This window comes from Peromyscus eremicus, chromosome 5, assembly GCF_949786415.1.
Source record: "Peromyscus eremicus chromosome 5, PerEre_H2_v1, whole genome shotgun sequence".
NCBI lineage: Eukaryota > Metazoa > Chordata > Mammalia > Rodentia > Cricetidae > Peromyscus > Peromyscus eremicus.
In genome coordinates, this window is record NC_081420.1 from 134,326,885 (window position 1) to 134,341,405 (window position 14,521).

A 14,521-nucleotide genomic window follows, 5' to 3' on the forward strand; every position below is an offset into this window, starting at 1 on the left:
CATTCACCCCAGCCACTCATTGCTTGACAACACAAACATTCTCTGAACTCCTCTATGCCTCCTGTCCCAGGAGGAGGTGTGCGACACTGAGATTCTGTGCTGGTCAGGGACTGCTGTTGGGAATGCCATGTGCTGGGCAGCACAGGTGAAAGGAGGCACATGTTTCAGAATTGATAAAGTAAAAGCTAGGCTCTGAAAGGTGAATGCCTTTAGAAACAGGTCTTCCAGGCAGAGAGAACAGAATACACAAAAGCCCAGAGCACGTGAACAAGTGTGGTTGGAGAAAGAGAGGATAGGAGGACTCTAAACTGAAGAAATATAGATGCTTTAAGGAACGCAGATGAAATTACCAGGGATGGGTCCTAGTGTCCTGATAAGGGGGTGTTAATGTAATGTGAAACAGGTCCAATATCTTACCTGAGGAATCCCCAGATGCCCAGGCGGTATTGAATGACTACCACCACCACTTTTTCATGGCTAGACAGGGCCAGTCCATCAAAAGTTGATGCCCCACCAGACAGCAAACCACCTCCATGGACCCACACCATCACCTGGACAGACATCAAGAAACCATTCAGGTTATATGAAGTAAAGAAGGAAAGACATTTGATCTCTTAACTGTTTCTGGTTACGTCTGGTTATGACTAAGGAAGCCATTATCCAAAGCCCACGGGTGTCTGTCATGGCTACAAAAGGCCTATATCCTTCTCAACTCTCTAAGCTGGGTCCCAGACCACAATGCCCCTCAGTGCTGCCTAGTTACTCAATGTCATTTCCCTTCTCTCCAGTCTCAAGGACCCTGTCTTTCAGTGGGTCTTCCAACCGAGAATGTTATGCTGGGAACAGCAAAAGCCAAGGATGGATGTCGTTTTCTCCCCAGCACACCACCCATCTCAGTCTGGACATAACAAGGGATCGTGTTTGCCTTTTTGGCTTCACCTCAGTGCAGCGGTGAGCTAACTTTCCCTGTGACTGAAATACGGTCTCAAGAAGTACACATATCCCTAGTGGTGCGTGCCCCTTCCTGAGGTGTCTGCCCTTAGCCTTCCTCAAACCTCCCCATCTCCTAAGCCTAGCTACCATCTACCTTTCCAAGAAGTCTTTAGATACTGACTTTACCTGAGAGCCTACCACCCACCAGGCGCTGCCATACAGATTAAGGATTGTGAGAAAAGGGAGTGGGTACAATTTCCGCTTAATGCTCCCGAGGTCACATTTCAAGGAAGAACTAAAAGGATAAAATACTATAACATTGCTAATAAAATGTAAAAGAACTCATGAACTGTGGACTTATTACTGTTCAAAGTACTTTAAAATAACCTATCCACATAACAGATAGGTGGTTTGCTTTAGGTTCCGCAGCTCATGAGAGGTGGAAGCAAGGCTTGACTCAAGCCCTAACTCCTGTAGCCCACAGCGGGAGCTGAGTGAGTTAGCGGTCGGGGCTACTAGGGTAAAGGGCAGATGTTCTTGCTGCCTCGTGTGTGCTCATCCAGGACTGAAGCACGGCTTAAAAGTCAACACTGCATGCTCAAATGGAATGGTACCCGTTCGAGGAAACAGAGGGTAAGAAAGTTAGAAACAGCCTGGTCTCTCATCTTCTCAAAGACACTCCCGGGATTAATTCAGACTCTGTTCTCTAGGACCTGTGTCCACAGCTGGAACACCTCCTGCCTTTAGACTCCTACATCCGTCTCCTGTTTCTCCTCCTTCTGGGCCCCTGCCACCTCGAGGGAAGGACTGAGGCAAGGTCATCTCAGAGTGAAGGCTGAGTGCAAAGACTGGTGGGAAATGACAAACTGAAGAAGCTATGTGGTATCTTCCGTCCCAAGGGTCACCCTCTCCAGAAGACCTCCATCCCGTGACTTGTAACTAGCAGCCTGCCTCATCTCATTTCCGTTTATACGGAAATGCTGACTCATTGGGTCATTAGTCCTTGCCAAAGGCAACCAAGGAAACAAATTATGGTGAAGTCCCAGATGTTTGGCAAAGGAAATGCTTCTGGGATTGTCCCAGTCTCCTTCCCACACACCTTCGTCATGGAACCATCAAAGTTTTACAGATGGAACCTGGTGTACTTGGAAGGCCACATGCTTGTGTGGTTTCCAAGTCCATGTTAAAAGGTTTGAAGGTCAGGGGACCCGAGTCCTGGGTCCATCAACCCTAAGTTACAGCTTCCCTCCATCTTTTCTTTGGTTGCTCTATCCATAAAAGTGGAACTAGGTGAATGTTGGGGTCTGGATTCTTTCCACTTCTGACTTGACAGGAAATTATGTCTTAATTCCTCAGGGATCAGACCCTTAAACAGGAATTAAGACAACCACCATTCTTTCCTAATACTGTTGTGAGAGAACACAGAAGAATTAGGATGTACTTCCAGATTCACTGCAGTCTCCCACACATGGCTAGCATCACCGGGGAAAACTGAAGTACAGAAACAAGTGTTCCCGTGGTCAAGGAAAGTCAGAGGCCTGGCTGACAATACCTGTACTGCCAGCATCCTTCACCCCCTCTAAACTGCACTGGGAAATCCAGGATGCTGAAGCCCCAGGGTGCCGACTTCCATTGAGTGCTCACCGGCAGCTTGCCTTTGCTTGTCAGGTCAGCGGGGGAGTAAATATTTAAGTAAAGGCAGTCTTCAGAGTACTCTAGACGAACATTTTCCAGTTGATTTGTGAAGACATCAGAGAGCACTGGCCCCACCCCTGTAATTTGGGAGCACCTGAGGGGGGGAGAAAGAAGTGAGAGTCAAATACAGCCCGGGGAGGGCTTTCTACTAGATGATTTAAGCTCACAAACTATGTTATTACTAGGCTTGAGACTATGCTGTGGGTAGGAAGTTACCTGGGAGTCCTGGCAAGAATCCTGGGACCCCATGAAGACCATGCAGAGGCTACACATCAGATCCAAAGGGAACCTAACATCCACTAGGCCTTATTCTTGTAATGAAACAGCTACCATGTCTGTTCAGGTCACTGCAGGGGGATGGACACCCATCAGATCCAATGAGGCAGAGTCTCCAGCATCTACCTCACACAGATACTGAGGTGGCCCAGTCCCAGCTCCAGCTGCAGTAGGCATCTATCTATCTTCTCCATGTGGGGAAGTTCTGGGGGATATCCTTGCCTGGCCACTGGGGCATGCTTCCAGGCTTGAATTCATGGGGGAAGCATAGTCATGCAGTCCTAGAATTCTCCTTGTATGTGCTCTGGGTCCAGCTCATCTAGAAAATCTCAGGACTCACAGTAAGCCTGGGTCATTGTGTCCTGTACTGCTGAGATGGGTACCACTGTCACCAGCTTAAGGAACACAGCATCCAATCTACTCTTAGAGAGTTTAGGTGACAAAAGTGACTGCAGAGACTAGTAGACACTTGGGCCTTCAATGTGTAGATATTGTACAATGACCACATGTATCGGGAACATTCAGGACAAAATAACCTCAATAAGTATACAAAATAGGGCACCAGAGACAGACCCCACAATGACAGGGATGTGGGATCTCCCAGAGCTGACTCCAAACAGCCATTTTTTTCTGTTTGTTTTAAGGAAGAACAACAGACTCCAAGGGAACACAAAGAAATGACTCATAAGTTCATCATAGAAATTTTGTTTGGAAAGTAGTAAAGTTGTCTATACAGAGATATTTCTAATTTCTTGTTGTTAGCAGATAGAGTTGATATTGTCATGAGAGAAATTTAACACTGAGACTAAACGTTAAAAAATATCAAACAGGAATGCTGAAGCTGGAAACTGCAATGAATGAAGTGAAAAATGAGCCAACAACAAAGGCACCAGACAGTAAACTGGTGCTTGAAGGCAGGTCTTTTGATGCTCCCATTTTGTTGTTTTTATAGTGCTAGGGGCTTTTGAACTTGCTAAGCAAACACTTTACCAGCGAGCTGCAGTCCCAAGGCAGTCTATTTGAAAGTACACACTGAGAAAAGAATGTGCATGAAGGAAGAAAACTTATGAGAGCCATTAGAAACATCAAAGGAACAAGCACGGGGGTTACTGGAGACAGTTGACAAACAGCAAGGAAGCATATTCAAGGAGGATGATGGAGACTGTTTCAGCCTGGAGGGAGATGCCAGGGTCCAAATGTCACAAGTTCAAACCCAATAAGATCACCTATGACATATTATAAACAAACTCAACAATCAAAGGTAAAAGAAAAAAAAACAGTAAGAAAAGCAATAACACATAAAGTAGTTCTCTTATGCCTGGATAAACAAAGGGGAAGGAATTTATTGCTATCAGCTCCACCATACAAGAACTACTTGAGTTTCCAAATAGAAGACAACATGTAATAACAGGGATTGTTAACCTTCACTCGCAGTAGACACAGAAACAGTTCCAATTGTATTAGCACCGTAATCATGCTAAGTATTCACACCTATCTTTAAAGTGACAAAACTATTTTACTTAATAAAAATGATATCTATTGAATTTGGTAATAATATGCAAGACAAAAAATGTGAGATCAAAAATTCAAAGTGGAAGGAAAGAGTTGAAATTTAGAGTGTTAGTTTGCTTTGTGGTCGAAGGTGGGGTCCTGTCAGGTTAATACTGTAAGAATAGGGTGTTTGCTGTAAGCTCCCCAGTGACTACAAAACAAAAGCTTATCATGGAGACACTGAAAAAAAGGCAAAAGCTCAAGGGATACCATGTGAGAACACCACCGAAATATAAAGTTGAGACAATGAGAGGGAGGAAAGGGAGGAGGGAAGGGTAAAAGCTAGGTACCTTACTCAAGGGGCTACCTGGGCACCCTGAGCTTCTGGGCTCAGCTGCAGCACTCACAACATTTCACTCCCTGCAGCGAGCTGCAAGAATATATTACAGAGATTCAGCTGAAATAATAAGCTATACCTTGACTGATCAAGGTGTCTTTCAAGAGGAAGCCATTTATCAAGGAATATTTGGTGTTATTTAGCTTATTAATATATATCAGCTGTCTTCTGCTATGAAATTCTTTTTTTTTTTTTTTTTTTTTTGGTTTTTTGAGACAGGGTTTCTCTGTGTAGTTTTGGTGTCTGTCCTGGATCTCGCTCTGTAGACCAGTCTGGCCTCGAACTCACAGAGATCTGCCTGGCTCTGCCTCCCGAGTGCTGGGATTAAAGGCGTGCACCACCACTACCTGGCTGCTATGAAATTCTTGTGTGCCCATTTGGCAAACAGTTTAGTTTCTCAGATCTACTGCTGATCCACTAGGTAACACTCCTGCAGGGCCTAGGAGATATGTGAGCTGTAGATGCATAACTTGTTTCTTGTGCAAATGAAGCTCAGACCTCCCTTCCCCAGACAGGGAAATGGCATTCCAGAACAATGACTCGGAACAAAGGAGGTTTTTGCATATCCAGGTGGAGTGAAGGATGGGGCAGGATTCCTGGGCAGAGCAGAGTCATATAGCCAAGAGAGAAAGGACAAAACAGTTTTGATAGATGGTAGGCAGAGCTATGTGGCTGGAGAGAAGAGAGGAAGGCAGAGCTTCTCAGAGCCAGGGGTAAGGAGCAAGGAAGGAAAGATGGAGGATGAAGGAACAGAGGACGAAGATGAGGTCAAAAGCATAGAAGCTTAGTTAGGACTGTGATAGGCAGGCCCCATAGGTACAGAGAGGAGCTGTATGTGAGGACGGAGCTAAAGCTATATAGATAGAATTTTGTCTTAGAGAAATAAAGTCACAGATGAAAGAGCATGGTGTACATAGATTCTTTTCCCTCAGATGCTATCTGTTGTAGCATCTTTCCTAGAACCCTAGGAGGAATCTTCTCAGGGCAGGTCCCTGGGAAAATTCCATTAACCTCCAATACTAGCAGCTTCATCCATGAAAAGTTAAAGACAGGAGATATAGGATCCCTGCGTCTTGTCTTCCTATCAGCATTTTAATCCAATGAGTGGATCATTAAACATTATAATACCACAAAATTTATTTTCTTGCTTTGCAGTTATTCTCTGTCTGTCTGCCTGTCTGCCTATCTGTCTGTATCTCTTATAGAATACACACTCTATGAAGGTAGGAGATCTTTATTTTGTTCACTGACGCACTATCAGAACCTAGACTATGTTGGGAATTATATCAGGTGCACAACAGATAAAAGACTCGACACTTTAACAGTTATGGACTGTCTTTGAGATCTTACAGTATGTTAAGGATACATAAACAAAGTGTAGTCAGTCAGAGAACAATCTCAACTCTTTCCTACAGCTCTCTGAGACAGATGTCCCATTGAAAGAGACCCAGGCCCACCCCAGCAGCTTACATAGGAGGGTAGGAGGTGGCATTCTTCACGAAGCTCCAGGGCTCTGCAGGCTGTGGTGGAGCAAACCTCAGGGATCCAAGAGGAGGCTTGGCAAAGGGGACGCCCAGGAAGACGGCCACAGGCTGTGTGAATCCTTCTAAGCTGACATACTTCCCCAGGACTTTGCCATGAACAGTATCCACCATGGGTGGTGAGGATGGGTACCCTGATGATGATGGAATAGAAATAAGAATGTACCAGAAGGGATATCTTGTTTTTTGCTTTTAGGTATATGGTCATGAATCAGCTACCATAGCCATGTTAGGCATCAATCATTTCTAATTTAAAATTAGGGTGAGAAAAACCATCCTTCCCAATTCAGTGGACTGTCAGAAGGGGTAAACTAGAACTGGAGGCCGAAAAGCATGCATTTCATGGAGACTGGGAGATAGCTCAGTTTGATGTTGGTGTTGGATGCTGGGTGAGATCATGAATGAGAGATGGGCCCTTGTTCCTTACAACTGTTGCTCCTTACCACTGAATGAACCATGAAAGGAATGAATGTCAGTAAGGAGGGTGAGGCAGAGGGATTGTGAGAAAGGAGGAGGAAGTGGAGCAGGGGTAGTGGAAGTTAGTTTGTACCATTCTTTGGAGCTCATGGGCTGCCCTCAGTTGTCCTATGCCTATCTCTGAGTATTTAAGTCAAATAGGTGTAGGCTATAAGAACCTGATACAGGAGATGGCTGGGGTACAACCTCTGAGCTAGAGCTAGACACTGTGAGTGACAACATCTCTATATCTGCAAGGCTTTGTGTTTGAAAGCCTCAAATGCAGAAAGTAGAACCCATGCTTATTGCAGGACAGCTCAGGACTTCCATGTAAATCCATGCCATTTGAGAGGCTAAGAAAGCAGGACTCTTTAGGACATGTATCACCCCAGTGCCACTGGCCAAACTGTGCTCTGATTATTTCTGAATTCAGAGCTAGTACTTTGCTATTAGAGCCCAGGCAACCTCACTGTGTCTCGATTTTGTTTCCTTTCTGGCCCTAAGATACTGTGGCAGATCTGATACTGAATGTAAGGCAGAATGGGAACAAACCAATCTGGAATGGAGCATTCTTTTGGTGCTGGAGGAAAACCAGAAGAAAATCCCGGAAACCTCACTCCAACACCATCTACAAGAAGTCCTTTCCAGATTCTTCCAATCCCTTGGTTTCCTCATCTGTAACATGGCCATGTTTGTTCAAGGCTTCTTTGGGAAGTGATGTAAAGTGACTGGAATGCACATTTGGCCTACAGTAAATGCTCCATATGTGTACCTTCCATCTGACGTAAGTTGTAATCTTTGCATTCTTTTTATATTTCCCATCACAGTTGTCCACTTTTCACCCTGGTCACTGGCGTCTACCCACTTCATATTTGGAAGAGCATCACTGAACTAACATGGGTTAGTGATTTTGGCTCAGATGTTGCCTTAGTATTCTTCCAGCCCCTCTTCTACTTCTCCCTGGACTTCTTCGTCCTTCCTTCTGCCACCACTTTGGTGGATGTTCCCAACTGTGGCTGTTTTCACGTTTTGAATTGGACACTGATACTGCTTTCCAACCTGGTTTCCTATAATAGCCTTCTATGGCCATTGGCTGCTCTTTAACCAATTTTAAACGATTATTTTGTTCTTACCCACACACTTGAGTGGAGATGTTGACATATTGTCTGTATTCAAATGGGGGCCATTGGAGGATAAGAAAATAGAATCATGTTCTCGGAGGCCTGCTCTGAGATATTGCCTCCACCCTGAAGCCACACAGGAGGACATATCATCCATGACTGTCATCAAGACATATCACCCATGACTGTAGCAAAGTCCTTCAGCATCAGGACAGAGGGTCATGCTGGCTTTTTATAGTGCCACACCAAGTAGGACCAAGACAGGGGTGAAGCTGTAGTGAAACGGGGACGGACTGTATTTTCCATAAGAATGGAGCACACAGGGTAGACCGGAGCCTGGTTAGGGTGACCATGTTAAGAACTGCCAGAAGAATATTCTTGACTCCAGAATGGTCCCTGATGTTTACTTGTCCACCAAGCAAACCTCATTCCCTTGGCTAGGAATTTGCTATCCTTTTCATCATGCACCCAGATAGTTCAGGACCGCCCCACCCCCACTTCCCAAGGACTCTCCTTAGCAGTATTTGTAGCCCATTTATCCTTCCCAGACCAGGCTTGCATTTTGGCATCTGAGTCTCTGAACTCTTTTCTTTCACTTACATAACTCCTTTCCACCTTCCCTTATTTACAAATCCCCATAAGACAAGTCCCAGCTCCCCATGGTGATCTGAAGGCCTCACTCCCTCCTCCAGTTCCTTGTATCTCCTTCCTGTTCCCTCTCTAATCTAGGTGTGTCTGTGGTCCTTTCCCTACAAGATCAGGGCCCGGCATCTAAGGCTACCTGTTACTCATCCTCTTACCCAGCACACAGCTCAGCCCCAACACCTCTTGGGAACTGAGGAGCAAATTATCTTTTCTGCAGCCATTGGCTCTTAACATGTTGGCTTGACCATATTTCAAGTTTTTACTAATATACCCTATTTAAAATACCACCTCTTTAAATCCATCTATTATTTTTGTGTGTGTGCTTCTAGCCCAGATACCATGCTAAGTGCTATAGAAACAACCACCTCTTTCATCCTCACTACAGTCCAGTGAGGAAGGTACTATCATTTTCCTATTTTCTCAATTCACGACGCAGGCACTGCATAGTTAAAAGGTCTTGGCCAGGCTTGGGGCTCAGAAGGGCTGAGCAAGGCTCTAATCCTGTACTCTGACTCCTGCTTCAATGCTGTTCAAACTCTGCTGAGCCTCTCTCCACATCTGACTAGGGCTGGAATAAGACCTAGGAAATAGCTTGGGGCTCCCTTAACTCCTCACGTTGAGGCAGGGGGTTAGCTTGATTTCCTGGCACTTGCAGCTGGGGTATCAGGGTGCTTTTCCTTCCCTGCATCTCTGTGATGGATGACGCTTGCTGGACTCTGATGCTTCCAGCCCATGTTGAAGTCCAGCTGGTGAGCACTGACGCAGATGGAGCCCGTCATATATTCTCTTATGCCCATCTCCACTCACCTCAGCCTAGGCCTAGGAGCTTCAAATGTTCCCCCAGTGTTTGCATTTTAGAAGAACTCACCAAAAGCCATGCAAGTGTTGAGGGATGCCAGGACCAGAGCAAAGAGCCACATGGTAGATGCCCAGCTGCTCTGGGTCCCTGTGAGGTGGTCTCGAAGCTCTTCTGGAGGGTTTTGTATATCGCCCCTTAGATTGTGAGGTCTTGTGACAACACCCATCCATATGCAGTCCAGTTGCCTAATCATGAGATGAAAGGTATTCTCACTGTTCCACAGAGTTCCCAGGGGTCTGATGCCAACCCAGGCCAGATCCTGCCTGAATTCAAGCTCTTATAATTGGTTCCAGACTCAGCTATCAGATTACAGATGATCTCAAACTGGACCAACAACTTCTTACATAAGGTCTCTCCCTGTGGCTAACCTCAATCCACCTAGAGTTTCTCAAAGGCAGACACAACAAACGGCACCTTCAGGCAGGGCTGAGCTTTTGTCTGAGACCCTCAGAAAGGCTGGAAATTTTATAGCAATGCACAGCTCCAGAGCTGCTGTTCTGGGAGTTTAGAACACATCTGTGACTTCTCTGGGCTAGTGTGTCAAAGCATTCTGTGTTCTCAAGTCTGCAAGTGAAGTTAAGTTTGACACAGTTCTCCTTCTGACGCCTAAATTACTTTGTCATGTTCCTGCCAAGTGGCCTGGCCTGCTGCCATCCACCTCTACAGTCAGAAAACTCACTACTTTTTAGCATGTTTAGGGTGAATATTTCTGTGTTAAACCAACTCCATATCTCCACAGTCTCCGGCTCTAATCATCCACTTGCTTAGTCACTCATAATTATTCAAACATTTGCCAAATGTTATTTCCCTCCACAGTAAAACAAAATGCAAAGATTGGGAATGAAAAACTTCTTCTCAGGTCAGGGGCTGTCTGCCCCTTTCCCCACTTCCACATGTTCCAGAAAAGACAGGCAACATATTTGATATTGGTTTCTATCTTTTGTTTTTTTTTTTTTGAGACAGTCTGATATGGCCTTGAACTCCCTGCATAATTGAGGAAGTTCTGATTCTCCTGCCTCCACCTTCTAAGTGCTGACATTACAGGTGGGTGCAGCCACACCCAAGGTTTAGTTCTGACTGATCCTCTTCTTAAGGCTTCTATTCTTGTCCAAGACTGCACCTTCTCAGCCAGAGCAGCAGCCTCCCAGGATCCTCAGAGAGAAGCAGGTTCCTTTCTTCCTGTGCTGCCCTCTGCTGGAAATACTCAGGCCAATGAGAGTTTGTGGTGGTGGCTTTGATTGATATGGAACAGCACACAAGAACAATGCCGGTTGTGGGTAGGGGGAGCTTTCTGAGGAAAAAAATCTACAGTGATGGAAAATACAACAAGCTGTTCCTGATGAAGTGAGGAGACTCTCTGGGGACATGTGCTTATAGGATTTAGGAGTGATTGAAAGAGGGCCTAACCTTGGACAAACCCCATCTCCTGAAGATCTGGATGCCTGAAATCACATTGAACAATGAAAGTACCATTTTTAAAGTTGTTCGTTAAAGGGCATCTTCAATGTCAAGGACATTAAAGCAGTAATTTGGACAGCGTCTAGAAACTTAGGCAACATGTATACTATTCTGTTCAGATAGGTAGTGATCTTCAATAGGATGTTTGGGTCAGAATGCCTGAAAATGAAAAATATAGATACCCAGGTCCCATTCAGGAAGATTCCAGTCAGTTGGAATGGGCTCTGACACGGCCGTTGGGTTTTGGGAAAGCCCCAAAGCACTTCTTCAACTTTTACCTGATAGAAAAAATCTTAAAATAAGCAAGAAAACAGAAAATTGGGTAAGTGTTATTTCTATCTTGGTACCTAGTAAGACACCTGTGAAAAGGAGGTCCATGTCCAGGACTGCTAGGGCTGTGAACAGCGAAAACACGGCAGCCGTGTCTATGGGGTGCCCAGCTTTCCCTCACGCGTCTTGGTCCTCTTCCTAGGTCCATCAAACAGCCCTTGATCACATTTGGTGGGAGCAGATACAGACATCACACACCTTGCTCTCCTCTGGGGAACTCCAGCCACTTTATACCCCTCCTGCTGGTTCCTCGTGGGCTGCCTCATTCTTCCACTAGAAGTCTGCTCCCCTCTCCTGCGATGGCTGGGCCCTGGCCTATTGGTCTCTCCCCTCCCTGACTTGAGTATTTTCTGAAATTACAACAGGACTCAAATTTGTCTTGGGATTGATTTGTGTGTGTGTGTGTGTGTGTTTATATCTTGCATGCAAAGATACCATGCAAGGCCTGTGTGGTGATGTTGTGTTCCCCAATATATTGTGCACTCTAATAAACTTATCTGGGGTCAGAGAACAGAACAGCCATAGATACAGAGTCCAGAAAATGGTAGCACACACACCTTTAATCCTAGCATTCTGGAGGCAGAGATCCGACTGGAACTCTGTGAGTTCAAGGCCACACTGGAAATAGCTAGGCATGGTAACAAGAGCCTTTAATCCCAGGAAGTGATGGCAGGAGGCAGAAAGGTATATGAGGCGTGAGGACCAGGAACTAGAGTTGGTTAAGCTTTCAGGCTTTTGAGAAGCAGTTCAGCTGGGATCCATTTGGATAAGGACACAGAGGTTTCCAGTCTGAGGAAACAGGATCGGCTGAGGAATTGTGAGGTGAGGAAGCTGTGGCTTGTTCTGCTTCCCTGATCTTCCAGCGTTGACCACAGTACCTAGCTGCAGGTTTGATTTTATTAATAAGACCATTTCAGATTCCTGCTACAGGCCTGTGTGACACTATGGCTGTGTGAACACACGCTGAGAACTGCCATGTCATGTTTTTATTCTATAACGTCCCCATGTTTCCTCATGGTATCTGTTAACCTGATGTTCACGTAGCCATCACACATTCTTTTAGTATCTGTTTGGTGCACCTGTCTCCTGCCTTTTCTATCTCTATCTTTTCCAGTGTTTCTCCACTGGGAGTAAATACTAACCACACCTCCCCTCCCCCAGAGAAAACTGTACATTCTTCTAACACTTGGAGTAGAGGTCTTGGCCTCAGTGTGGGGGCAGGATAGAGCTTTTAATCAGGAAGGAAAGGCCACTGGCTTAGGACTTTTATGTGCTTGGGGTGGGGCCAGGGTGAGCTTATGAGGCTTGGATCTTACTCTGGCACCAAAGGAGGAAGTGCCCAGGCTTTCTAATCAGCTTCTCCAGATAAGGGGCAAGAGGGAAAGGTGGTGAGACTTATAAGCTACCAGCAGTCAAAGGTAAGGAAGTGGAGCCAGACTCCATATTACTCAGCACATAATTGGGTTTTGTCTTTTAAATCCCAGTCTCAAGGTCTTTGTTAACTCATGTGTTTAAGGCTTTTTTACTTAGCAGAAATATTCATAAGCTGAACTCTACTCATTATTTTTCTGAATGTTCATTTAGTCCTTGCTCCATTTTCCATGTCAGCTTGCTTTGAGAATGACAATTTTATCTCCATTTTATCTCCAACACTGATTTACTATATAGACCTTTCTTTTAAAAAAATTTTTAATGCCCAGCACTGTAAAAAAAAAATTAGTGATTGCCATATGTATACAATACCACACCTTTCGATAGTACATGTTCTATCTTCAAGCAGCTTAGTATCAATAACATGAGTTGGAAAATTGCACATTACTATAAAGTATTCGCTTTCATCTGTTATGCCCAGATCACGGGGACCTCCAGAAGACCACCATGGAGACCAAATCCCATATGTAAGAGCAAAGAGCCTGTACTTTCGAGCTCAGAGCTCAGACTCTCTGTCCGACATAGTGATGAGAGAAGAGAGCCTAGAGCCCAGGCAGGGTGGAGTTTTTAATCATAGCAGAGCTTGGGGTAAGGGGATTTCTAGGGTTCGAGCCCTGATTGACTGACATTTGTCTAGGGGTGTAGGGAATATTTGGAATGTCAGGTATTTCCTCTTAGATTCAGGCCCCACTAGGTGGGGTCAGCTTGTGGCTTCTCCTGGGTCCAGGTATTACCCACCAGAAGCTGTGTCTGGGCCTCTAAGCCTGTCATGGCAGCTGTGTGGTCAAGCTGTTCTGCCCTCCCCCACACACATCCTTGTCCTCTTTTCTTCATATGTTCTTCAGCCTGTTCACCTGCTCCTCGCAGAGAGTCTCTCTCCACACATTCACTTTCCACTACAAGTAGACTTCTGGTAGAAGTAGACTTCTGGTAGATGGTTCCTGGTAGCCGCCGACTTAGTGACAGTATCTGCGGGTAATCTCTTTAGCTTTGATTGAATACCAGCCTTAGGGAGACCTTGTGTCCCAGTCTTGGAGGTGGAGTCTTCTCAACAATCCTGCCTCTCTCTAGTACTGAAGGATCTCTAACATCTTCACCCAGGACCGTGTCCTGTACTCCTCTAAGGGGCTAGAGCATCACAGCTCTGCTTCCTTGGCCTCAGTGGGTCTTCACCAGAGCTCTGGGAGGAGAGGATTCCATCCTTTTTCTGTAGAGGTTGTAGGATTTTTTTTCTGTATGTAAAAGGGTTTGTGCAGTGTTGTGTTCCCAGACCCTTAGAGACAGGCTTTGTCTGACCTTGCTATCTCCTATCATTCTTACTCGGGAACACCTGGCGGATGTCCACAGAGGAGAGTCTGTTATTGGTGAAATTATTAAGGCCACTCCACGTAGTTAAAAGGAGATTTATTTAATGGTGTAACTTACAAATGAAGGGATAGGTAGGTCGCGGGGTCTGGGGAAGGTGTATCGCAGTCCAGGGGTGTTCTCTGGAGCTCTGCTTGGCCCACCTCCACCGTCCAGGGTCCCGGAACCGAGAGAGCGCTGGCCGATCCAGATCTCGGGTCTCCAGGCACCTCCTTTGGCCCTGCCTTGTAGGCGTGACAGTTGCCGAAGTCTCAATGGGGGTTGGAACTTCCAGATCAAAGCTGGAATGGCTACCCACTACAGTCTGTGATGGATGCCAACTCCCCCTTGGGTCTGTAGTTAACAGGGGCTTTATACTCCCACACTTGCCAACAAACGGCCATTAGCACTGCAGTGTGACAACATGTTGCCGACTTCGAGGTAAATCACAAGGGAATAAGCACATCCCACCTCCTTTCCCTCCAACCAGCTGCCTTCCTTCAGATTCCAGCAACCATTCCCCAAACCTTTCCCTAAAAGGGTG

General features: G+C 45.7%; 1 protein-coding gene across 3 annotated transcripts in view; it reads right to left on the minus strand.

Annotated features, from left to right (window-relative positions):
• Positions 1-9,475, minus strand: part of LOC131910805 (liver carboxylesterase 1-like) — a 28,690-nt gene extending 19,215 nt beyond the window's left edge. For all 3 annotated transcript variants that reach the window (XM_059262681.1, XM_059262683.1, XM_059262682.1), the window contains exons 1-4: positions 9,424-9,475; positions 6,263-6,467; positions 2,578-2,722; positions 418-551 (exon numbers count right to left, since the gene is read on the minus strand). In XM_059262681.1, coding sequence (XP_059118664.1) covers positions 418-551; positions 2,578-2,722; positions 6,263-6,467; positions 9,424-9,475 — 536 coding nt within the window. The remainder of the gene's footprint in view (positions 1-417; positions 552-2,577; positions 2,723-6,262; positions 6,468-9,423) is intronic.
• Between the last annotated feature and the right edge of the window lie 5,046 nt (positions 9,476-14,521).